Source organism: Heteronotia binoei, chromosome 8 (assembly GCF_032191835.1).
Source record: "Heteronotia binoei isolate CCM8104 ecotype False Entrance Well chromosome 8, APGP_CSIRO_Hbin_v1, whole genome shotgun sequence".
NCBI lineage: Eukaryota > Metazoa > Chordata > Lepidosauria > Squamata > Gekkonidae > Heteronotia > Heteronotia binoei.
Window position 1 is genome coordinate 104995629 of NC_083230.1, and position 25113 is coordinate 105020741.

A 25113-nucleotide genomic window follows, 5' to 3' on the forward strand; every position below is an offset into this window, starting at 1 on the left:
TGGGATGCAATAAGAGAGAAGTTATCACACTATCTTAAACCTTGGCAAGTCCAGATATGAACAGCTTGAGGACATCTCTTCTGCAGAACAAACCAGAAGAACTTAAAATATTTGATGAAATTAATACCCTCCTTAAACCCATACTAACTAACAACAGGCATACAAATAAGATTTGGCATACCCAGAACAACTGGTATGACCGTGAGTGCAAAGACCTGCATTATACTATGAGACAAGTTAGGAGACGTGGAGAGGAGATGCAGATGTCAAACTTCGTACAACTCAGGACAAAACATAAAAACCTACTAGAAATTTGAGCATGCCAAATTTCTTTGGAGTGAGTTAGATCGGGCAGTTTCAGAGAAAAATGAGTCTTGTTTTTGGAACTTGGTTTCAAATAAAAGAGGAAATTCCTATTCTCAGATGGACGCGTACATACCTGGCCATGTTTGGTCTTCTCATTTTAGCAAGGTTTTTGGGCCACATCCCTCCTTAATGGGAAAGAATAATAATCCTTCACTGGAGATCTCCCTAGATTGCAAGGATTTACCAACTTGGCCACCAGTCTCTGAATCAGAGGTAAGAGGGCTAATAGCCTCATTGGCCTCCGGAAAATCCCCAGGAGAGGACATGCTATCCCCTGAGTTATAGAAGGCCTTTCCTAACTGGTGGGCCCCAATTCTGGTCAGAGTCTTTTCCCAGATTAACACTACAGGGGCAATTCCTCCTGGCTGGAAACTGAGTATTGTAGTGCCCATTCACCAAAAAGGCAATAAACTAGATCCACAAAATTACAGACCTGTAAGCTTACTTGATATTGCAGCAAAGCATTATAGCAAACATCTGCTATCAAAACTGGAGGACTGGGTGACCGAGGAGCAAATCCTTCATCCTGCACAAGCGGGATTTAGAAAAAGAGAAGTTATCCTCCATTGGTAACTCATCACTTGAATGGAGCAGGACTGTCTTCAGAAAAACAATAACAGCTGAGACACATACTGGAGATTTCCTGGGCATTCACCATATTAAAATTAAGGTGGACCGAGTAACCATGCTGCTGGACAGATCTTTTTCTCTATATATTCTCTTTTTCTGGCAAAGGGTTTGTACACACCAATCTACTTCTGTGTGGATTATATTCACCATATTCATTTCAGGAGCTAACATAACCCAAGGTTGGACACGTTCTGATTATAGGAAATCAGGTTAAGAAACTCTCAGGAGTTTGTAGCAATTTCCACCCCGCCCCCCGCCCTCTGAAAACACAATTTTCAGTTTTAAGCAGTGTTTTATAAGGAAACTAGAAGAGCTGAGAACAGATCAAGATGGTCTTTTACCACCTGCTGAGGACATTAAAAAAGATCAACTTTAAAAAATATGGACACACTGCTTCCCCGTGCCTGCTGTCTTCTGCTGAAAGAAAGCATGGCTTTGAGAAGAGCGAACCTTAGTTAACATCATGAATCAGAAGAGAGGGCTGTACGAAGCCTCAGCAGTCGGCTGGGGCACCTTCATCTGTTTGCACCAAGACACTTTTTAAAAAGTGAAGCAGGGAAACAATATGCCTAACATTTGAAGCATCTCTGTCTTTTTTTTAACATTTAAACAGGAGGCCATTTGGACATCACAGATGAGGAGAAAATGCCCTTTCTCTCACTTAGGCAGCCCTTCATGTTTTCCACATAAATTGGAAAGGCTCCTACATGAAAACGCTGAAACAGTTCTACTGAAGGGAGGGTGCCCCCTGCTCACACATACATACCCACACTTAAATTCAGACAAACGCTACAAGGCCTGCCGTTGGTAAGTTGGCTGAAAAGCTGCAACGTCTTCCTCTGGGGATCTGCATTGACTTTTAATGCACTGTGATGTTAAAAAAAAAAAAGGTGCACAACCTCTGCTTGAACACTAAGTGTACAGCCGAGGGTTATCATCTTCTTTTAAATTATCTCACACCTGCTACCTTTGTCCAGCTTTTTGAGAGGGAAGCAGCAGGGGTCTTTCGCCGTTTGCTGGCAGGCTTAACTTTTTCTGCTGCGGCGTTGAAACGGCACCTGCTGAGCTATGGCGGAACTGTTTGCAGGCAGACGGTTCCAGAACTGGAGGTCCGCCTTGCGGGAGCCCAGCCCCTTGTTTCTTGAACTGGACAGCAACAGGACTTGCGCTCCGCAATGGGCTGAACTTCGGAACACCGTGCCACTTCCTGGAGAGAACTATGGCCGTCATCTCCAGCTTGCAGCCTCCACACTCCCTTGAGAGAAGGGTTAGATTACCTGCATAACAGCCGAACCTTAAGGCCTTCCACAGGAACAAAGACTTCAACTGGGGGAAAAATCTAAGGGAAACAAATCCCCTTCCCAAGACACCAGCAGGGGATAGTGGATGACAGTGAGGAAGCCCCTGTGTCTCACCCAAACTTTGCTAGCAACCTCTGAAGCACTGCTACTTCACCTACCAACTGAGTATGGGGTAGGGCTCATATCCCTCCAAAAGAATCTCAGCAGGAGTGTTTTCTTCTGCTAAAGCACTGCCTTATGGGAAAGCAGAGTGCTGCAAGTCTCTCTCCTGCGTTTGATTGATGGCACAGGGATGCTGTTCTCGTTTTAAACCTGGGTACCAAAAGTGATAGTGAGTCTCAATTCAGATACAGACGCTCCCCACCCTGTTCCAAAGTGAACTATAATCTCCCTTGGCTGTAAATAAAAAAAACAGCGCATTAGATACCCATGGGAATAAAAACAAACATAGCTTCAATACACACACTGCCAATTCACCTTTAAAAAAAATAAAAAATAAAAATGAAGGATAGAGTTTGGAAGCTGCAGGTTGGCACCGTCCGAGAAGATATGGCAAAGGACTTTGTGTGCTTACGGGACCTTTCAGCTGGTGACAGAGAAGAGTCTAGTCTCTGTTATGTTCTATTTGCTACTGCACTGGGTGAGGAGTCCTGAGCCCCCAAACCCTTTCTGATCCCTTCAGAGGGAGGCTTGGGAGAGACCTTGTGGAGCTTGTGCTAATCCTTTGCATGCAGGCAGGCTGGAAGGTGCCAGTGTGGTTTGCCCTTTAGGTCATCGATGGGGGGGAGTGGATACAGGGAAGACAGGGAGTGGCCAGGCCTCCTCACTGGAGTGCAAAATTTGCAGCAAGAGTTAAACTAAGTAAAGAAGCTTTCCCGTCAATTCGGGGGGGGGGGGGAATGCAAAATCCTGATGTCAACCCTCTCTGCAGCGGGTGTGGGAGATTCCTCAAGGAATCTGCTTGGAAGTCCTGCACCTGCAAGGGCGGTGGATGTGGGGCGGGAGCACATTGACACTGCAAGAGCCAGTCCAAAAAACAGATTCTGCTTCCTGGGACTTTGATTCAACACCCTGGAGCTTCAAAAGCACCTCCTCTCCACGGTTCCAGTGCATTAACAGAAACACCATTGAGAAGAACCCTAAAAAAGTAGACTCAGGGAGAAGCAAGACGAGAAGAGACAAAACAGATTTGGGGGGGGGGGGTTGCAGAGCAGGCACACAAAATCCCATCACTCGCTCAGAAATGTACAAATGCAAATCTTTTTTCAAGTATTAAAAAAAATAAAATAAGTTAATGAACATTAAAGGATCCTAAAGTGACTAAAGGGCCTGGACAGGTCTTCCGCTTCATTTCTGATGTGCAGGAAAAAAAAATACAACCTATTTAAAAAACACACACACCCAACTGAACAGCCTTAAGGGTTTGCTCTTGGGTGTCCAGAAGCCGAAGGATGCTCTGAAACAGCTGCCTCCAAAATGCTTCCAAAGAAACCCATGTTCATAAACCAGCACTTTCCAGTGTCAAAATGTTCACAACAGAGTAGTTTGTCCTTTTCTTTTCTTTTCTTTTTTAAACGTGTATCAACAGATAGTGGAACACAGTCTCTTTCTGTCCAGAACATGGCAGGGTTGAGAAGGGATGTTTTGCCTCCCCTTGATTCCCTTCTGGTGGCCATGGCAACTGGTGGGTGGCCACAGGGAAGAGACCTAGTCTGTTTGGGCCTGGGACTTCTTGCAGAAACCGCAGAAGGTCCCTCGTGCGTGTCTCAGGCTACAATCAGCCTCGACAAGATTCCAGTCCTCTCTCTCTCCAGGGTCCTTCCACGCCCACACAAACGAACGGCAGCTTCAGGTTTCTTTGGTGGGGAGAACTTTTGCATCTACACCTTTCCGAGCTCTGGGACTGGTGGAACTCTCCTGGTCAAGGGGGTGGGCTCTCCTTGGAGCTGTTGCAGAATGCTGTCATTCGATAAAAAGACAAAAACCATTTCTCTCCTTTGTATTGGGGGTGGGGTGGGTGGGTGGAGAGAATCTAAGGACACAACCAGTGAGACAAAATATGAAAAGGGACAGGCTGAAAGTCCACCTGGTTTTTCGTTTTTTTAAAAAACAACAACACAAAATTATTTTCAATCTCCAAGGTTTGTAAGCAGTTTCTCAAAGAATGCAAAACAAACAAACGAAACGACACACCCCTCAATGGCCTCTTAACAGGTCCGCGAGGAAGGCACGCAACCTCAGGCTTCGGTTTGCAGACCTCACACTGGACTCTGCACCTTTAGATCCAGCCTCTTCTTTTTGGTGGGCAGGGGAGCCTCTAGCTCGAGCACTCAGATGCTGAAAGAACCTCCCTGCCCAACGAGGTTTCCACGCCAAGCCGTCTCCACCATCTGGGCAGCTCCAGCCAACTTGGCATACGCCGACAGGACATCACCGATCAGCAGCAGGGAATGGAACAAGCTCAGGACCAGTTCAAGTTGAACCCCTTGGACAGCATGACAGCCTCCAAGTCCTTATCTTCCTCTCTCTCCCGGAGTCTCTGCTCCTCGAGAAGGGCCACCAGAGAGTCTCTCTGCTCCACCACTTCGAGCATTTCATTCAGGATCCTCTTCTCCTCAGACAGCTCTTCATCTGTCTTCAGATGATCTAGAGAGATGGAGGAGGAGGAGGGCAGGAGTCAAGGTATCCAAAGGCTTAGCTCAGATTGCATCAGATGTGCTGAGACTTACTGAAATGAGGTACACAACTATGTTCTTCTATAGCGCATGGCTAGTTGCAGGACTTTTTTTTTGTAGCAGGAACTCCTTCGCATATTAGGCCACACCCTCTGATGTAGCCAATCCTCCAAGAGCTTACAGGACTCTTAATACAGGGCCTACTGTAAGCACCAGGAGGATTGGTTACATCAGGGGTGTGTAGTTTAATATGCAAAGGAGCTCCTGCTACAAAAAAAAGCCCTGGCTAGTTGTATGTTAAGAAAAACAAAGAAGGGAAAGAAACTTAATCCAAAAACTGGAGTAAGAAACCTAAAAGGTTAATATGCAATTCAAGGGCCAAACATTAAAAACAAAGTGTAAAAAAATCATAAATCAACATACATGTATTTATAGTAGAAAGCTAAAACCATTTAAGGGCCCATCATAAGCCTCTATCCTATCTAAAATCATAAAACCTCAATGGGAACCCACTCAACTTGACCTGATGCGTTTCGACCTAGATTGGTCTTCTTCAGAGGTCAGAAAGGTAAGTACACATATTGGCTCATAATACAGAACAGAATAAAACAACAGTTGTGTGTCCAACTCTTGGCACATAGGCTCTGACTTTACTTGATCAATTCTGGACCATGTGGCATACAAAAAAACACTGAATGCTATAGGTATGCCCTTGATTAAGACATAAGGCTATAGAACAAGAGGCCTCAAGAATATCTCTAAGCCTTTGTCACTTCACTAAATTTCCTTGTGGTCCAGCATTGTTCTGCTGTTTTATTCTGTTCTGTATTATGAGCCAATATGTGTACTTACCTTTCTGGCCTCTGAAGAAGACCAATCTAGGTCGAAACGCGTCAGGTCAAGTTGAGTGGGTTCCCATTGAGGTTTTATGATTTTACATAGGATAGAGGCTTATGATGGGCCCTTAAATGGTTTTAGCTTTCTACAATAAATACATGTATGCTGATTTATGATTTTTTTACACTTTGTTTTTAAAGTTTGGCCCTTTAATTGCACATTAACCTTTTAGTTGTATGTTAAAACAGTCCTTTTTTTATGTGAGACACAATGAATTCTGGGTCACATGACTCCCCCCACTCATTTTATGGATAAATAAAAGAATGTGCAGAGTGAGCTTCTTACAAACTGTAGGTGTAGGTCACCCAACAAACTTCCATGGCACAAATGGGGATTTGAACCCAGGTCTCAACTCAGGCCAGAGCATAGATGATGGAATGAGCCCAAATACAGGCAAAAAATTCTTACAAAAGGAAAACTAGAAAGTCAAGAGAATGCTAGGCTATAACTCTTCTCATTGATGTACCAGCTTTCCAAATGCAGGGGCTTTTTTTTTTTTTTTTAAAGGGAGGAGAGTTCAATCAGCAAAGTATCCTTGCAGTCAGAAATCACATCGTCCAGGCACAGCCTTCCTTCCTCACCTGTTCATTGTGAAGACTAGGCCACAGAGACAGGTTGTGGTTCAGAAGAACAGAGCTTTCTGAAGCCTTTATATATATACGTGTGTGTGTGTGTACATTTATACATCCGGGCACACACACACACACACATATATATACATACACACACACACACTCTCATATACAGGGGTCATTTCATAGCAGGGTCTCCTTTGCATATTAGGCCACACACCCCTGACCCTGTAGCCAATCCTCCAAGAGCTTACAGGGCGCTTTTTTGTAAGCTCCTGGATTGGCTACATCAGGTGAGTGGCCTAATATCCAAAGGAGATCCTGCTATGAAATGACTCCTGCTCATATACATTTGCAGAACTGAGAGGTGGAACTGATAATGACTCCCACTGTTGGGAAGCCATGAGTGGTACTACAGCACGCTACATCAACGGTGTCCTAGAGCACCATCTGCTGTTTCCCCTGATTTGTCAGAGATATACTTGCTGCTGGAAAGAGTCAAATGCTTCTGGGGCTGAACTGTTAGCCAAAATCCATGCTCTTACCCTCCACCGCCATTCTCTCGCGGAGCTCTTGCTGTAGCCGGCTTTGCCTGTCCTCCAGTTCTAACTCACGAGCGCTGCAAGGAGACACAGAGAAGATGTGGATTTTCTGGTCGCAGTGATTTGGCCGGGAAAATTTACTGACCAAATAGCCAAAGATGGCCAGGAAGCTCCATGTTCGAAAGTCCTTGGCATAAGCCCTCAGTTCTGATAACAGAACCACCCTTCAAGCTGAGGAGCTTTCTGAGGAGAAGATACTAAATGATACTAAAACATCTGAGGACACCCCACGGGAAACGATGGTCAGTAGAATCACAAGAGACATGAAAAGGGGCTTCTTATACAACATGTCGAGATTGGGCTATGGCTTTAAAGGGGATTAGACAAGTTCAATTTGTCCTGATGCTAAATGGAACTTCCATATTCAGAGGCAGCACAACTCTGAATATTACTTGGGGGGGCAACAATGGGGGGCCACTTTGACTTCTGTGTTGTGCCTGTAGGCCTTCAAGGGGCGTGAGACTGGTCCCTGTGGGAAATAGGATGTGCTACTGAAACCTTAGTTTTCTACCTCATTAACTTTGTGTATGATCACACATATTTTTATCTTGTCTTTCTTCTAAGGAACTTAGAGCAGCTTATGTGGTTCCTATTTTACTCTTACATCCATTCTGGGAGGCAGGTTAGGTTGAGAATTTGCAACTGGATGAAGATAATCTAGCAAGCTTTGTGGCACAACAGAACTTGGGTCCCACCAGCGCTAGTCCATCATAGTAAACATTAAAGCATGCTAATCCCCACATCAAAACTGTTAGTCTTATATAGCCTAAATCAGGGACCCCTAGTCTTGGTGAGCTGATAGACATGGTTGGAATTTTGAGGATGCTACTACCACAAAATGGCTTCCTTGGGAAGCAGGGCAAATAAAAAATGGCTGCCACTGGGACAAAGTCATCACAAAATGGCTGCCATGGGAGGAAGTGGGGATCAGGTCTTTGCCAAAAGAGGAGATACTGCTCTGTTTCTGCTCACAAAGGAAGGGGGAAGGTTTTCTCCCTCATGTGGCCATGGGAAGAAGTTGCCAAGGCCAGAGAAGTAAGAAAGTCTGTATCAACTATGGCCAAGTGGAGGCTCAGCACTTTGCTACACAGGCTCAGAAACCCGTGACTTTGTCCCTGCTCCACTCAACACAGTCTGGATTTCTGACTACAGCAAGTGGGTGTCAAGAAACACCTAGGCAGAGGCTGTGCTGGAGATGGCTGGCCTAACGGGTGATGGAGGCCAGTTCTACACATCAGGAGGTGGTAGCAGCTACAAGCATAGATGGCTTCATGAGGGGATTGGATAAACATATGGAGCAGAAGTCCATCAGTGACTATTAGCCACAAGGTACTGATGGAACTCTCTGTCTGGGGCAGTGATGCTCTGTATTTTTGGTGCTTGGGAGGGGGGGCAACAGTGGGAGGGCTTCTAGTGTCCTGGCCCAACAGGTAGACTTCCTGACGGCACCTGGTTTTTTGGCCACTGTGTGACAGGGTGTTGGACTGGATAGGCCGCTGGGCTGATCCAACATGGTTTCTCATGTTCTTATGTAGGCAGTGGCCTCATCTTTCCTGCTTTGTGTGGTCCCTGTGAAAAAATCCCCCAGCTCACTCACAATATCATCAGCTCCGACTCGTAGCGCACCAAAGCATTCTTCTCCTGCACCAGCTTGAACCATTCCTGCATCAGCTTGGGGTCGTCTTTCTTCCCCATGCCTGCCAAGAGAAGAACATGGGTCAACTTTTGAGTAAGATTCCTCGCCATCTCCACAAGCACCCCTCTCCCCCCCGGCAGGCAGGAGCAAACATGGCAGGGCAAAATGTGCAAAGAAAGCCAAGCAAGATGCTGCCAGAGCACTCTCATTAGATCTGCTAAAGTTTGCCTATAGCGTACAAGAAGGAGAATCACCGTCTCCTGTGGTAAAGGTCTCTTCTCAGGCCAAGTATCCTGAATCCATTTCCCCCCACTGCACCTCGCCACAAAACGAGTACCCAGAGTCATGCTGTTCTGTTCAGCACCCTTACCCTATAATCCCTTCCATTTTGGATATATTCAGGCACTTCAGTATAGCCCACAATTGGAACTTAACACAGTGATGCTATTGCGAGCCAGGTATGTTCTGACTCATCATTTGGCAAGATACCAACAGGGTGCTAGGTGGATGCTCATAATGTCATCTGATACCTCCCTGTGTACTCATTTCCATCTTGGCATACAGCAGCTGATAGACACTGCATGAATTTAACCTCAGCAGCTCCTTACCAGACTTCTTCGACTTTGGCCAACTCTATGCCGAATCTTAGCCCTGATTACTGCACTCCTCCTTGTTAAGTCATCCCTTGAAGGCTGACCTTGACCAACAACACTTTCCCTTCCTCTTGGCTTTGAATCTGCTCAACGCATTCTCTAGGTGCCCTTTCGTTCTTTCAAAGAGGCTCCTAAACCACACAGATGCAGATTCTGCCCCAGGCTGTTTCCAGAATGAAGGAAATCAGAAAAGCAGAAGAAAGAGCAGCAGCTTTTCAAGAACTTCAATCCAACACTTCCTTCAAATCCAAACCTGCTCTTGATCAATATTTTTGAAATTGTATTTAGAATACTTATAAACCATGTTTTGGCCTTCGCAGGTCAGAAAGACAGCTAACAAATTAAAACAGTCACCATCTACAATCGAGAGAATCCAATTAAAGGGGGGGACCCAATTAACAATCAGCATAGAACCTCAATGGCAATGCAAAACACCAACAGGTGCCAGCCCACTCTTAACCTCTAAGGTCTTCCAGAATAAACAAGAAGACCCATTGGAAAAGTCAACGTACCACGGCCATTCATGAAGATTTTCAGATTCAGTAAAACTACAATCGCACACAATCCATATCTACTAAAGTACTATGGTAGTGCCTTCCAGACAACACCACTTTTGGGCCTAGATCCAGAAAATCAGCTCATATGCGAGTGAAGTCCTGTCTGTATATCTTGATCAAAAGGGGCCTACTTACCTACCACAAGCCCACATGATTTCCTAACATCCCACAGGGCAACTATTTTAGCAGATCATTTTAACGTGCCCTATACCGATTAGCTGTTACCATCTCTTCAAGCTTAAGTGCTTGAAGAAAGAAGGTTTAAGAAACTGGTATGCTATGCCACAACTGCTACACAGCAGTCCATTACCGGGAAGTAATTCCTACGTTTAACTGGTATCACTTGACTCTTTTATAAAACTACTGAGCAAAAGTACTCTAAGAAGGAAGAAACCATAATATGGAATCTCTGTCTAGCTATAGGCAAAAACCGTAACATCTATACTCAGGGGTGGAATTCTAGCAGGAGCTCCTTTGCATTTTAGGCCATACCCCTCTGATGAAGCCAATCCTCCAAGAGCTTATAAGACTCTTTTTTGTAAGTTCTTGGAGGATTGGTTACATCAGAGGGGTATGGCCTAATATGCAAAGGAGCTCCTGCTAGAATTCCACCCCTGTCTATACCAAAAGCTGCTCTGTCTTGGCCAAAATGTAGACTCTTCATGGAAGTCCAAAGTGGAAACTCTAAAAGGAATGGCAAAGCGGTGACTTAAAAGCCAGATGTGACCTCAAAGCATTTCACCTGGCAGCTGGTCACCATACCAAATTTTCATCTAAGCACAGCCAAATATTTGCCCATATTCATTTGTGTGGAAAATAAAGATGTTATTGTTATGGCTTCTTTTTTGGGAGGGGGGAAGGGAATTTTGCATGCTATTCTCTGATATGCCTAAAAAACATGCACTCCAAACAATGGAGCACCATTTTGTAAGATGGTACTGACATTATTACAGAGTCAGACCATTTGTGATTGTAGGGGAAGGTGGCCAATTTGTGCAGCAAAAATACTCGTCTAGACATTGGACTAGTGTCCTGGCCCCACTGATGGATCTCCTGATGGCACTTGGGGTTTTTTGGCCACTGTTGAACTGGATGGGCAATTGGTCTGATCCAACATGGCTTCTCTTATGCTCTTATCACTGCTCTCAAGAGAATACACAGGTCCATGTATGTAGAAAAGTTGACCATCCTTGCTCTGGAGGACTGATGCATAAGGCCTCTCATCCAACCTTTACTCCCTGAAAAAATAACATGGATGGCAAACTCATCATCGTCTTTTTCTTACTATGAAACTGATCCAAGATAACTGGATATAAACACAAAATCTTAATCTAACTAAGTGGTTTTCAACCAACAGTCCATGAACCAGTGCCGGTTCGCCCAAAATTTCTGCCAATCCGTGAAAGCAGAGTTGCATCTCCCCCCGACCCCATGCAAAACTCTCTCTCCTGCCGAAGCCGCTGGGCTGGGCTGGCTGGAGGGAGGCAGAGCTGTCTTGCCTGGCGCTGGGCTGGGGCATTCTATGGTTTGTATTTCTGCCTTAGCAATCCCTGAAATAATTATCCTATTTTCATCAGTCCCCAAGGATAAAAAGGTTGAAAACTACTGATCTAGCCTATTATAGACGCTTGGTTGTAGATGCTATACCCCTTGGTTATCCAGTCCCAATCATGCCTTTCTGAGCATCTCTGCACAAGGTGCCCTCATAGCCAGGGTGGATAGAGAAAGGAAGCTTATCCATGCATATGCCTGGTATGGTGGAGCCATGAAAAGCACTGGGAAGTTTTCCCACCCTTTCCATTATAAATATATTGGGGGAGGGGGGATATCTTCTGGTTGAAAGAGCAAAAATGAGTGTTACCACTGGTCTATGAAAGCATTTATTTACTGTGTCAGCCAATGAGGAGAAGGAGATGGAAGGGATGGGGAGGAAGTATGAATTAACTAAATGAAGGTGCATTATGGAAAGCAGATACAGTGGTTAGCAGAAATTACACACTGTAATCACACTCCGCCCCTTTCCCCCATGCCTTGAGAAACAGAAACTTTACATGGAAAACCGGGTCCACCTGGGACAAGTGTAAAAAAAAAAGTTCCTCAGCAGGCCAATCGGGGCTCTGGCAGGTCAGAAGGCTGGCGTTTCATAGGTGAGGGAAGATGGACAAACCAGTCATTGCAAAAGATGCAGTATTCCTTTAATCTGTTAGGGTGATTTTGTTTAAGGAGAGAGCTTCATGCTTTCTCCAGGGATCCCTTTGGCGAAAAACCAGCTGGTCAAACAGGAGCTTTTATGGGGTTGATACTGTTACCACCACAACCAATGCAGATAAATGCCCCCAGTGACGTGGGAGAGCAATTCTTGCCCCTGCAAAGTACAGCTAAGAAAGGGATACTGTACCTTTAAGATATTGCTAGGTACACTTCATATCAAGATTGTTACAGAGGATTTCATTGAGATCGGAGGAAAGAAGAGGAATATTTTGGTGGTGAGCCGCTCGATTCTGTCGCTAGCTGACTAATGTCCCTACGCCAATCCGACGGTGGTTTTGGAAGGAGATGGAGGGTATGCAAGATGTTACATTACCTTCGTGGGCACAGCAAGGGCAGAAGGAGAGAGGTCTACGGCGTGGTGTCCCGGCATTGGGCTCAACTTCAATAGGACCAAAGATGGGAGGAGGAGGAGGAAGAAGGGAAGGGGGAGAGGAAGTTGGAAGTGGAGAGGAAGAGAGGAGAAACAGGGTGAAAATAAACAGACAAGCAAAAGGACAAAAAAGCACAAGAGTGAGAAAGAAAGGAAACAACAAGAAGAAAGTAGAAAAGAAACAAAAAAAATACAAGAAATGAAGAAGCAGAAACAGGGGAAACAATCTACGGATGGAACATCCCTTGTCAACACGAATAATGGAGAAGAGCAGCACTGGGAAAGGAAATTGTGTGGGCCATAAAAATTACTTGGATGAGAAAAACTGCCCAGATGTGACACTCCTGGAGGCTGCAGAGCTTTCGTCCACATGCCAAAATTCATAGGAAAGAGCTTAAAGCAGCAAGAGTAGGGTGGGCAATAGCATGTTGTTAAGGAACTGGGGCAACCAATAGCTTTAGAAAGGCCTTCTTTCAATTAGCCTGGCTTTTCAAAGTTGGCACATTCAACATGCTTTCGCATGACAGGTATGAAGGAAGCCAGTTGACAGTGGGGAAACACAGCATATTTTTAAAATAGGGCATCTTGGGGTTAAACAGAAGGACCTGACCAGTATCTTCTGAATAAAATATTTTGTTGCGATAGATCATGTTTTGGGAACATGGATAAAATGGCGAGGCACACCAACAGACGTGTAAAGAAAGTGTTGGCCAATTAGTATTCCTGACTGTATGTACAAACTAAAAACTTCCTGCCTTCCGTCATCACCAAAATAAGACTGTGTGACAAAGTTGTAGGGCATACAGTAGTATATAATGGCCCTAGACTTCCCTCCTCTTTTAATGTATGTGAAGACCAAACAAGCCTCATCTCTAAACAAAGGCTCAATCGACATTTTATTGCATTGAGTTATATATTTTAGGCACTCCCAATGGCTCACTTCTGGCAGAATGTTCTGCAACATGTTCTGGTAATATGTACAATCAATTTCCCCCTCTTGGATTTTTGAGCGTGTACTCAGTAATAGCTAGAAATAGCCTTTTCCAAACTTCTGATAATGGAGGCGTAACTTTTCCCCGGCCCTAAATTAAAACTGGAAGCATACTTTTCACCCCATATGTGTCTGTATGAGTCACTGTTCAGGACGTCACCCCTGATTCAAAGGAGGGAAGGTGAGAGAACTGGCTCATTTAGAGAAACAGCGGGCAGTCATCTCTGTAGATGGATACTTTGGTCTTGCAGAAACCTTTATTTTTCAGATGTTTCTCGCCCACCACACAGGATAAGACTGACCGTCAATAGTAAAGAGAAGAAAAGACCTCTGGGTGTATGGATTAGGAAATCTGTCAGTAACAGTGGTGATAGGAAATTGTTAGTGTGTAAGGAGGAGGAACAGCAACAATTAAGATAAGGGATATCCTTAGCCCACTGGAAAAAAAAATTAGACCTACATGCACATATATAGAGAGAGGGAATCACAATTCTTTGTATGGAGACCTATAAAGCTGTTGGGAAAGGAAGGGCTTTCAGAAGGGACCATCACAGAACTAGAGCAGAGCACATAGGACGGACCGAAGTTAGAGAGCAGGGCATATCAACTCACCAATACTGTGAATGAGCCACAGGTCTCTCTCAGACAGGAAGAAACATTTATACTGGGATCGGAAGGGTTAAAAATGGAGGACGCAAGTACGATGATGCAAATGGCAGCCATTTTGTATACAGGGAGGGGCCCTCTCATTGCTCCATACCAGCTGTCCTTTTCCGAGGATCTCCACCTCAGCGTGGCCTTCTTTGTGAAAGCTGCTCTATGTTCCCAAGAAGCTGGGAGTGTGAGTCACAAGAAAGTACATATCAATATTGTGTGTCATGGCAAATTAGCCACGTGACTGGCACTGCCTGCCTCACATGGGAGCACCCGAAAGCAGTAGGGTCCCCAACTCTGGAAACAAAATGGATGCTGCTTGTCAGAAATCAGGCCAAGTGAAGCCATTCTCTGCAAAGGGTCAGAGAAATATGACTGGTTTTGTTCTGATTACAACATAAGGTATCTTCCTGGTCGGCCTGTCTCCCCCTCAACAACGGAATGTATAGAACAAAAGGGTTCACACGTAAAGTATTGTTCACCACTTAATCCCTGGCTAGCTGTTAATAGTCAATCTTCCCACCCTCCTGCTACAACTTAACTTCTTTTGTTTGTTCCTATGCTAATGTCTGCCACGTTGCACAGATTCTTTGTCTTCTATATTGACTCCTCAGAGTATCAAAGTTAAATTGATTGCAACCATTAAAACCATCATGGCCCATCTTGGCAAACATTAAGAGTCATCTTTGTCTACCGTCTTGAGTTGGGAATCTATTCAGGTACCCAGGAAAGACACATCATCGCCCATCAAGAGTCATCAGAGCCCTGGGAGGGCCCCCACCCCTCGAAATTCTATATAAACTGGGTTCAAATCCCACTATCGTGTGCATTCTGTAAAGTGATGATGATGATATTGGATTTATATCCTGCCCTCCACTCTGAATCTCAGAGTCTCAGAGCGGCTCACAATCTCCTTTATCTTCCTCCCCCACAACAGACACCCTGTGAGGTGGGTGGTGCTGAGAGGGCTCTCACAGCAGCTGCCCTTTCAAGGACAACCTCTGCCAGAGCTATGGCTGACCCAAGGCCATTCCAGCAGGTGCAAGTAGAGGAGTGGGGAATCAAACCCGGTTCTCCCAGATAAGAGTGTGCACACTTAACCACTACACCAAACTGGTTCTCATTATGCAGTCATTATACAGTCTGCACCCCCGTTACTCTCTGTAATTGGGTCTATTGGGCGTGTCATGGTGGTAATGCATGCCCTTCTATTTTCCTGCTACATGGACATCTGCATATCTGGAACAGGTAATATCTTCTTCAACAATCCCTAAAAATCCCTATCGATCACCTCTATTTTTTCTAGCCCTTGATTGTGTGCATTTTATTGCTTGTGCATGTGATTGCACCTTTTTACATATTTTTCTAACAAACATATTTAAAATATATTTCCTCTGTATTCTAAAACCAGACCTCTGTATCACTGGTGGAAAAGATCTCCATTCAAACTGGCTCTCCTAAGTCTCCTTCCTAATTTCTCCATAAAAAGAGGAGACCCCAAGCACTTCCTGTAACACCTCGTTATACTCGCAAAATTATTATCCTCTCCACACACAAATTCATCCTCAAGAAGACACTTATTCATCAGGGCAGGTCTATCATAATGGAATTTGATCACCTAGTGCAGCTCATATTAATAAATCTTCAATTCACCATTAAAAATAACTGATTAGGTAAGGTTCCTCCTCCACCAAATTTCCAATATTAAAAATTACTCCAAATATATACTATTTATATATCTATGTACACATAAGAATTCCTGCTCATGCATTTTCCCAGATTTTGGCCAAAGGTTTCTTGGTTTGTATGAATCCGCTTGCCCCAAAATACTATAATTCAGTTTTTATTTTATAGTTTCAATTATATACCACCTCCCTGAGTTCGCAGGGCTCAGTGTGGTTTAACAACAAGAAGTACAAATCAAACCAGAATTTTAAAAGTCAGAAAATTTTAAAAATGTTAAACATTAAAAAACATTTAAAAAACTATTAGCCACAGCGTATTGTTGGAACTCTCTGTCTGGGGCAAGTCATGCTCTATATTCTTGGTGATTGGGAGGGACAACAGTGTGGGGACTTCTAGTGTCCTGGCCCCACTGACAGACCTCCTGATGGCACCTGGGGTTTTTTGGCCACTGTGTGACATGGAGTGTTGGACTGGATGGGCCATTCGCCTGATCCAACATGGCTTCTCTTATGTTCTTAGATGGCAGCAGGGCTTTTTTTTGTAGAAAAAGCCCAGCAGGGACTCATTTACATATTAGGCCACACTCCCTGACATCACCATTGTTTCATGCAGGGCTAGCCCAGTAGGGACTCATTTGCCTATTAGGCCACACCCCCTGACATCAAACCAGTCGGAAATGCGTTCCTGCTCAAAAAAAGCTCTGGCAGAACGTAAATACAGTCCTGCAAATGGGACAGAGCAAAGGGAGGGAGAAGGGAGTGCCAGATAAGGTGGTACCTGTCGCTTTCCTCAACCAAAGCCTGCCAGAACATCTCTGCTTTACATGCCCTGTGGAACTGCAAAAGGTCCTGCCCTCGAGGTGTGGGTGTTATTGGCAGGGAGTTCCAACCAGATAAGAGCCAGGGCTGAAAATGGCCTGGCTCTGGTTGAGGACAGCCAGACATCTTTAGGGCTAGGGATCACCAGTAGATTATTTCCAGCAGAGCATAAAGCTCTTCGGGGGACATACCAGGGGAGGCAATCCCAAAGAAAGGACAACTTATTTTATGACGAGTCCCTAGGGGACATTCACAACATTGAATATCTAGCTACAGACACAAATTACCAAAGAAATAATTCCCAGGCAGCACAGCAGTGTTTAAAAATGAAAGTCCAACCTAGGTGGCAAGTATTTTAACTAGCCTGTCCAGTTACACAAGTAACTGGCAGAACACTGACAGCTCAGAGGAGCCAGTTCTCTTCCACTGTGCTAAAGTCTCCATCTGATAACTCTGGACTGAACAGGTAGGAAGCTTTATAGGGCTTTCAGCAATATCTGCCTATTTAAAGAAAGACTTCAAATTTCAGCAATCTGCTTGCTAGGTCATCCCAATAAAGCTGTAAGTTTTCATTTGCTCAACTAGTTTTGATTTGCTCAACAACCGTGTTGGGCAGCCGGGCAGCCAGGTGAACGTGTCCAACACAATTCTTTTTTTGTTCAGCTTAGAAAACCCAGGGCTGAGGCAGAATCTGGGCAGCTCAAATACTTGCAAAGTTTCATCATGACTCAAGCAGGAGATCTTCACTTAGTTCCAACTTCCCAAGTTGGAAACAAAAATCTTGCCAAGGCAGAATGCTTTGCAGCTCAATTCTATGTATGTTTGTTTGAAAACAATGTTGTGTGATTTTGGCATAATGTATACCTGTCTTATGCTAGGAGAACGCTTCCTGTTTCAAAGAAGTTAGAGGTATCCAATGGCAGTGTTTCCCAAACAATGAATGAGGATTGTCCTAGACTGATAAACATGATGCGGGTAGACTCTAGAGCAGGGGCTTTTTTTTCTCTTTAAATCGCTTCTCCAAGCTAAGCCAGCTGGCAGCTTGGGGAATGCATTTAAAGTTAAAGTTGCTTTCTTTCCACTGCTCTTGCTCACCCTCCTCCATCTATTTGCTTGCCTGCCTTCCTGCCTGCTCTCAAACATCTGATGTTCATGTCTTGTGGTTCTCAAACATCTGACGTTTATTCTTTGTGGCTCTTACATTAAGCAAGTTTGGCCATCCCTGCTCTAGAGTACAAGTATCAGACCTCAAGGGAAAACAAGCCCAAACAAGCTAAAAGAAAAGCATGTCTTCTAGTTGTGGGGCCCAAAGATAATATGCCAGTACTGTTTTCCCTTTATGAAGACTCTGGTAACAGCTACGGCTTCCATTGACTTTACAATGGCATTACAATACAATCAGCATTAAAACTATTGCACAGAAATGATTGCACATCTACACTGTGATTCTAATCTCATGTGGTTTTGTGAAGTCAAATCTTGCATATGTTACAAGATGTAATATGGAAGACCCCCCCCCCCCCTTTTTGCTGGCCACCAATAATCACCTTCCAAATGAGGTATGTCCTTACCATTATCATGGATGAAAATCAACATGCACACAGTAACCTCTCAAGAACACTCCAGAGTTGCATTGAGATGCACCATGATGACTTGAAGACTCATACAGAAGCTATAATAGGGATTTTAAAAGTTGCATAGCCATATGTATTGCTTCACACAAAATCCAAAACAATCCATGCAAGCTGTATAATCTGCATAACCAGCACAACAACCAAAGCAGGGAACTACACAAAGTTCATCTTGGGTACAACCAGGGTTTTTTTAATAGAAGGAACTCCTTTGCATATTAGGACACCCCACCCCACCCCGATGCAGCCAATTCTCCAAGAGCTTACAGGGCTCTCAGTACAGGGCCTATTGTAAACCCCAGGAGGATTGGCTATATCAGGGGTATGTGGCCTACTATGCAAAGGAGCTCCTGCTACAAAAAAGCCCCGGGTACAACATTTTGCAGCAAGAACTATTCTGACAAGCTGCTATTATATTCCCTTTCAGCCTTAGTTCCTCTCTTGCTCTTTAGCCCAGACACTTTGGTTATGAATAGACCCTGCTTTAGGAACCTGCCTTGTTTTCCTCTTCATCCTTTAGAACTAAATTACTTTTCTCCTAATCACAAAAGCTGGATTACTGTGGCTCTGACTCCCCCCGCCCCTTGATGACCACCATGTTTTCTTCCAATCATTGTAGACTTCCTGCAACCAACATCAGCCTTGCCCTGAATCCTGAGGGTACCGCTGGCTGTTTATCTGGTTTGTACTCACCTTTCCCCCCCAGTGGGCAGCCATAGTGGCTTACTACATTGTCTTCTGCTCCACTTTACTCTCACAATAACCCTGTGAAGAAGGTTAGGCTGAGTGTGTACCATGGTCACCAAGCAAGCTTTCATGGAAGAATAGGGATTTGAACCTGTATCACCCTGATCCTAGTCCAACACTCTAGCCCAGGAGTGTCGAACTCAGTTATTATGAGGGCCGGATCTGACATAAATGAGACTTTGTTGGGCCGAGCTACGTTGGGCTGGGCCAGGTCATGTGTGTGCCTATTTAAGATTAGGTAGCAGAGATATAAACTTTATAAAGGACACAGACAAACACAATTAAATATATATATATTTTTAAAACGTAAAACATGCTTAAAATATTAGCACTTGGTCTTAAATGTGCTTTCTTTGTATTTCTTCCATGAGATCCAGGAACTGGGCAAAGGAAGCTCTGGCTCTTTTCTTCCTTCCCCCAGGTGCCAGGAGGGGGAGGAGCCTCAGTCAATAGAAGGAAGAGAGGCTTGGTTCAGTAGCTCTGTTGTGCGGTTGAGAGAGATTGGCAAAGCAAGCTCTGTCTTCCCCCTTTCCTCCCCAAGGGAGGAGCCTTAGCCAATGGAAAAAACAGAGGTTTCGTTCTGTAGCTCCTGTGCAATTAAGCAAGCCTTGCAATGCAAGCTGTTATGCAGATGGGAGCAGATAGCCAGCTGCTCGGGGGCCTGATTTGGCCCCCAGACTGCATGTTTGACACCCCTGCTCTAGCTGCTCTCACCCGGTCTGCTAGCTCTTACATTGACAATTCTGACACATCTCTAAACTGAGCCTGGCTATGGAATGCACTACAACTGGAAATTAATTTGAAGCTGCAAGCTACAAACACACCCAAAATGCATATCACTTTGGGCCCCCTAATCTTGAATGCAGTCATGGGAAATGCTGTTTTCCAGATTGGTAAACTCCATCTTAAATTCCTCTGTGCTCTCTGACAGGCGTAGGGAGGAAGAGAAAATGCCAACAGCAAGTCAAACATTGTTTCACCCTCCCTCTCAATAGTTTGTCAAGGTCTGTCAGAACTCAATGCTGACTATGTTGGATCATGCACAGCTATGTCACGCAGGAACATCGCACGCTCTCCCCCAAGGACTCCAGACATTTATTCAGGGAGTTGCATACATGAGTGGAATTAACCTCATTGCACTGTGGCAACCGCATTTAATTGCACACGTGCCAGGGGTAGGAAGCACATGGTTGCTTCCCTCTTTTCCGCTGAAACTTGTTCGGTTTCGGATGAACTGAAACTGAGCAGATAAATTCACAAGATAACTTGCCCTTCACTGCTTTTGGAAGGAATCACGCCCATGTTTTCCAATCCTTTTACCAACCTATAAGGTAGTTCAGTAATTATTATCTCCACCTTACAACTAAGGCTGAGAAATTATGGCCAACTTAAGACCGCCCACTGAATTAATGGCAGAAGTGAGACTTGTACCAAGGACTGGATGGGTTCACACTTCCGCCTCTGAGCCCACTATGCTAGTGTGCCTCTCAAGCACTCTGGCAGCTCCATAGGGAAACACTACATGAACGTCAGTCACAAAGGAGGACAAAAAACCCACTAGAACTACAAAGCTACAGATTTTTCCAGCACATAACACTGCACTTTATTTAAAGGGACATTGTCAGATATTTCATTTATTGATGTTGCAGGAGACAGGGAAGAACGCTTTTAAATATATTCCAAACAGAATAGGTTTGGCTCCATTAGGGGCTGTGGAATTAAAGTAAACTACTAATTTATGTGCCGATTCATTTACAGGCCAAAATTTGGGGTGGTGGTGGGGGACACACCAGGAGAGAAATAAAAACTGCTGGCATTGGGAGCATTTACTCAAACAGTAAATTGCAGAATACAAAGCAACATCAATCATGAAGAAGCAAATTAGAGGTGGTGGTTGTTTGTGTGAGATTTTGATTAAGCAAGTTAAGCAGTGAGGTTACATGACCAAAATGACACTGTCCCTTTAAATGACCCTGAGGTCTCCCCACCCCCAAAGCCACCATTAGGAAGAGTGACAGGGGCTGTTGCCTTCAAGGAGGCGGGCATTAGGAAGAGGGAGGAGAGAAAGGAGGAGAGAGAAGGCATCAGCCAGGGAGCAGAACGGGGTGTTACGTGGCACTCAGCACTCACCCTTTTACAGCTCCTTTATGCATGCAAGGCCCCCTAAAGGCACATTCAGGGAAAGCACTACGAGGGAAACCCACTCACCCCTGCCTGGGAAACAACATGACGCCTCGAAGCAGGGCTCATCTATAGCAGCACCCATTATTTTATTTTCTTTGGCCAGGATGCAAAAATTGGTCTCAGATTTTTTCCCTATTTTGAACAGCTATGCAGAAGATGCCATTTTTGGTACACACATTTTGGGTACCATCCAAATACTAACCAAGGGCCAACTCTGCTTAGCTTCCAAGATCTAATTAGGAGAGTCATTGTAGCATTGTTCCTTCCAGCACCACTGGGGTAACATGAGAAGCAATCCCTGTGGGAGAAACCCACACTTCGATCATGCAACAGAACTGCAGCATTGCCACTACCCAAAGGATCTCCATGGGAAAGATCAGGGCTGCAGCTTGTCTCAGCCAACCGGTACTTCTTCACCCAAAGGGTGATTAACACATGGAATTCACTGCCACAGGAGGTGGTGGCAGCTATAAGCACAGACGGCTTCAAGAGGGGATTGGATAAACATATGGAGCAAAGATCCAACAGTGGCTATTAACCACAAGGTACTGATGGAACTCTGTCTGGGGCAGTGATGCTCTGTATTCTTGGTGCTTGCCGAGGCAACAGTGGGAGGGCTTCTGGTGTCCTGGTCGCACTAGTGGACCTCCTGATGGCACCTGGGCTTTTTTCCCCTTGGCTTCTGTGTGATACAGAGTGTTGGACTGGATGGGCCCTTGGCCTGATCCAACATGGCTTCTCCTATGTTCTTATAGGTAACATTTGACACTCCCAGTTTTGCAAATTAATAGGCGGCTCTAGGAGCCCGTTGGAGACTTAGTGGCTGCCCTTATGGATATTGAAGAAAAACTGAAGCATGTTTGATCTCTTTGGAAGTATATCAGCTCTAGTTCATCTGGAAATGACTCTCTGAGCCGATCTGGGAAGATAATCCCCCGCCCTCACCCTAGGCTAGAAACAAAGACCATCACATACTGGACCCAGGAAAAGTCTGTTTTCTAACATGTAATGGATCAGGCCTGTACCACTTAATTGCGTTTAGTTTGTCTGTCTAGAACTGCAGCCACTTCGTGTGCAGGTGGTGGTCATTAAGAACCTGGCAGCCCATAATATGTGGCTGGTTGGCCACAGTGGGATTGGCCTGGGTGAAGTAGCAATCTTACTATATACTGGGGTATTTCCTAAGGAAAAAAGGAAGACAGAGCCAATTTCCAGCCCCAAAGAGGAAGGCGAGCCTCAAATAGCCTTAAAAGCATTCCAAAGAGTTTGCAGTGCAAGAGACATGAGACAATCAGCATTTGTGATTAAGAGGTACTCATAATTAGCGATGTGAAAAAATATTGGGGATTTTCCGGGTCTGATTTTATTGGACCTGAAAAATATCAGTATTTCCCAATATTCCAGAATCCCAATACTGGTATGCTATTCAGATTCAGGATTTTTCATTACAGTCAATGATCCCCATAAGGTACAATGGGGTATCTGGGGAAGTTTGTTTTTTTGAGGTAGAGGCACAAAATTTGCAGCACAGTCTCTCCTCAGAAGAACTTCCAAGACTGAAAAACATTGGACCAGGGAGTCCAATTCTATGGACCCCCCAAAGAAGGTGCCCTCATCCTCCATCATTTCCAATGAAAAGGATGAAAAGGCTTTTAAAGGGAACCCAGTCCCTTTAAACACCTTCTCCAAGCTGTAAGTTAACTACAAAGGCGTTTAAAGGGCTCACAGTCCTTTAATATTTGAAATGTTGATGTTTTAATTTGTATTGCTATGTTGTTTTTAACCCATGTATTGTTTTTATTTGATGTACATCACCCAGAGTCTGGCTTAGGCCGGGATGGGGTGATTAAGAAAACTGAATTATTATTATTATTATTATTATTATTATTATTATTATTATTATTATTATTATTATTATTATTAATAATAATAATAATAATAATAATAATAATAATAATAATAATAAGAAGAAGAAGAAGAAGAAGAAGAAGAAGAAGAAATGTCTTCTCCAAGCAATAAATTAAAGGCTCTTTAAACGCCATTTTACTGTGGATATCTGGCACTCCCAGATAATCCAAAACGTTTTCAAGATTTTTTGGGAACCACAATATTGGATAGCAAAAAAATAAATAAATAAATTGTGATCTGTATTCATCTATGAAATACCCCCCCCCCCCCAAATACCAATAAGGTATTTTCCAGGTATTTTTTCAGCTCAAGATACAGCCAATCCACTTCCTTACTCATAATGTACTGGGGATTATTGAAGACAACACAGAGTCCTTCCCTCCCGTTGCAGGAACTTCATCACCGAACCTGAGATTTGATACTGCTGATGAAACTTTGTGGAAGGCTCTATTTGCTGGAGTGGCCTTGGGTTAGCCATAGCTCTGGCAGAGGTTGTCCTGGAAAGGGCAGCTGCTGTGAGAGCCCTCTCAGCCCCACCCACTTCACAGGGTGCCTGTTGTGGGGGGAGAAGATATAGGAGATTGTGAGCTGCTCTGAGTCTCTGATTCAGAGAGAAGGGCGGGGTATAAATCTGGAATTCTTCTTCTTCTATTTAAGCAAGGGTTTTACTATCTTTTGAGGTTTTTTCTCCTTTCTTCATTGGCTCATTCATAAGACTGCACCACCATGTAAAAATACATGGTGACCATCTCAGCAAGCAACAGACAAAACACAGTCTGCTAATACTACCTGAAGACTTCATGCAAACTTTTCCTGTGTTGAAGAAGAAGAAGATAATATTGGATTTATATCCTGCCCTCCACTCCGAATCTCAGAGTGGCTCACAATCTCCTTTATCTTCCTCCCCCACAACAGACACCCTGTGAGGTGGGTGGGGCAGCTGCCCTTTCAAGGACAACCTCTGCCAGAGTTATGGCTGACCCAAGGCCATTCCAGCAAGTGCAAGTGGAGGAGTGGGGAATCAAACCCGGTTCTCCCAGATAAGAGTCCGCACACTTAACCACTACATCAAACTTGCTCTACACCAAACTGGCTGAAACTGACAATGCACCAGAAACTCATTAAATTTCTTCTCTCCTAGTTCAACCACTGCTGCTGAGTCTGCAGCACAAAACCTGAAATTTGGTATTGCTTATTGAACATGATGATCTAGAAAAAACCCTAAGACAATAAGCAGCACATACAGTATGTAAAGAAACCTACAGCAATTCTGGGGGGAGAGGGGGACTAGTGCCCTTAGAAACTACGACACAACAGGGTTGGTTCATGACTAATTGAATGACTTAGGGAAGAAAGAATAAGGGAAAAAATTGCTAAAATCTGATGATACAGAATGGAACGGGGTTGCAGGAGAACAGAAGTGGCTTTCAGACTGTACTTCAGAGAGCCCTGATAGACAAGCCACCTAAAAAGAGCTGCAGTCTGCCATTGCTGAGAGATTCCTTGGCAGACAAACTGATGGGCAAATGGTTGGGGGGCGGGGTGGGACAAGAAGTTCAGTATCCCTAATGCCTATCAATCCTGTCTTCCATCTGTGCAACAAACCGAAGACTGCACTAATATCTTTGGTTGTGGTGGTGGGGGGGGGGGAGGCCTTCCAGTGAAGTATAAATGCGATTTCAGGAGCTTTGTTTCACATCATCGCTATATTGGATTGTAAAAAGGAATAAGAAAAGATTCCCTTTGGGGAGTCACAGGACTAGCCTGTTCCTTTCCATGGTTGATACTCATTTTATTTGTCCTGTAACAGTCAACCTCTGTAATGCTAAGAGAACCAGATCTCTCTGAGTAGCAAAACTCAGGGTTTTTTTTGTAGCAGGAATTCCTTTGCATCTTAGGCTACACCTCTCTTATGTAGCCAATCCTCCAGCTTACAAGGCTCTTCTTACAGGGCCTACTGTAAG

At 44.4% G+C, this 25113-nt stretch overlaps 1 protein-coding gene across 2 annotated transcripts in view; it reads right to left on the reverse strand.

Moving 5' to 3' along the window:
• Positions 1-4423: 4423 nt before the first annotated feature.
• MICAL3 (microtubule associated monooxygenase, calponin and LIM domain containing 3) overlaps positions 4424-25113 on the reverse strand; it is a 172517-nt gene continuing 151827 nt past the window's right edge. Inside the window, exons 38-41 of one of the 2 annotated variants that reach the window (XM_060245796.1) lie at positions 12474-12539; positions 8641-8740; positions 6987-7060; positions 4424-4943 (exon numbers count right to left, since the gene is read on the reverse strand). In XM_060245796.1, coding sequence (XP_060101779.1) covers positions 4759-4943; positions 6987-7060; positions 8641-8740; positions 12474-12539 — 425 coding nt within the window. In that variant the 3' untranslated portion in view covers positions 4424-4758. The remainder of the gene's footprint in view (positions 4944-6986; positions 7061-8640; positions 8741-12473; positions 12540-25113) is intronic. The other variant, XM_060245797.1, reaches the window with a different exon arrangement.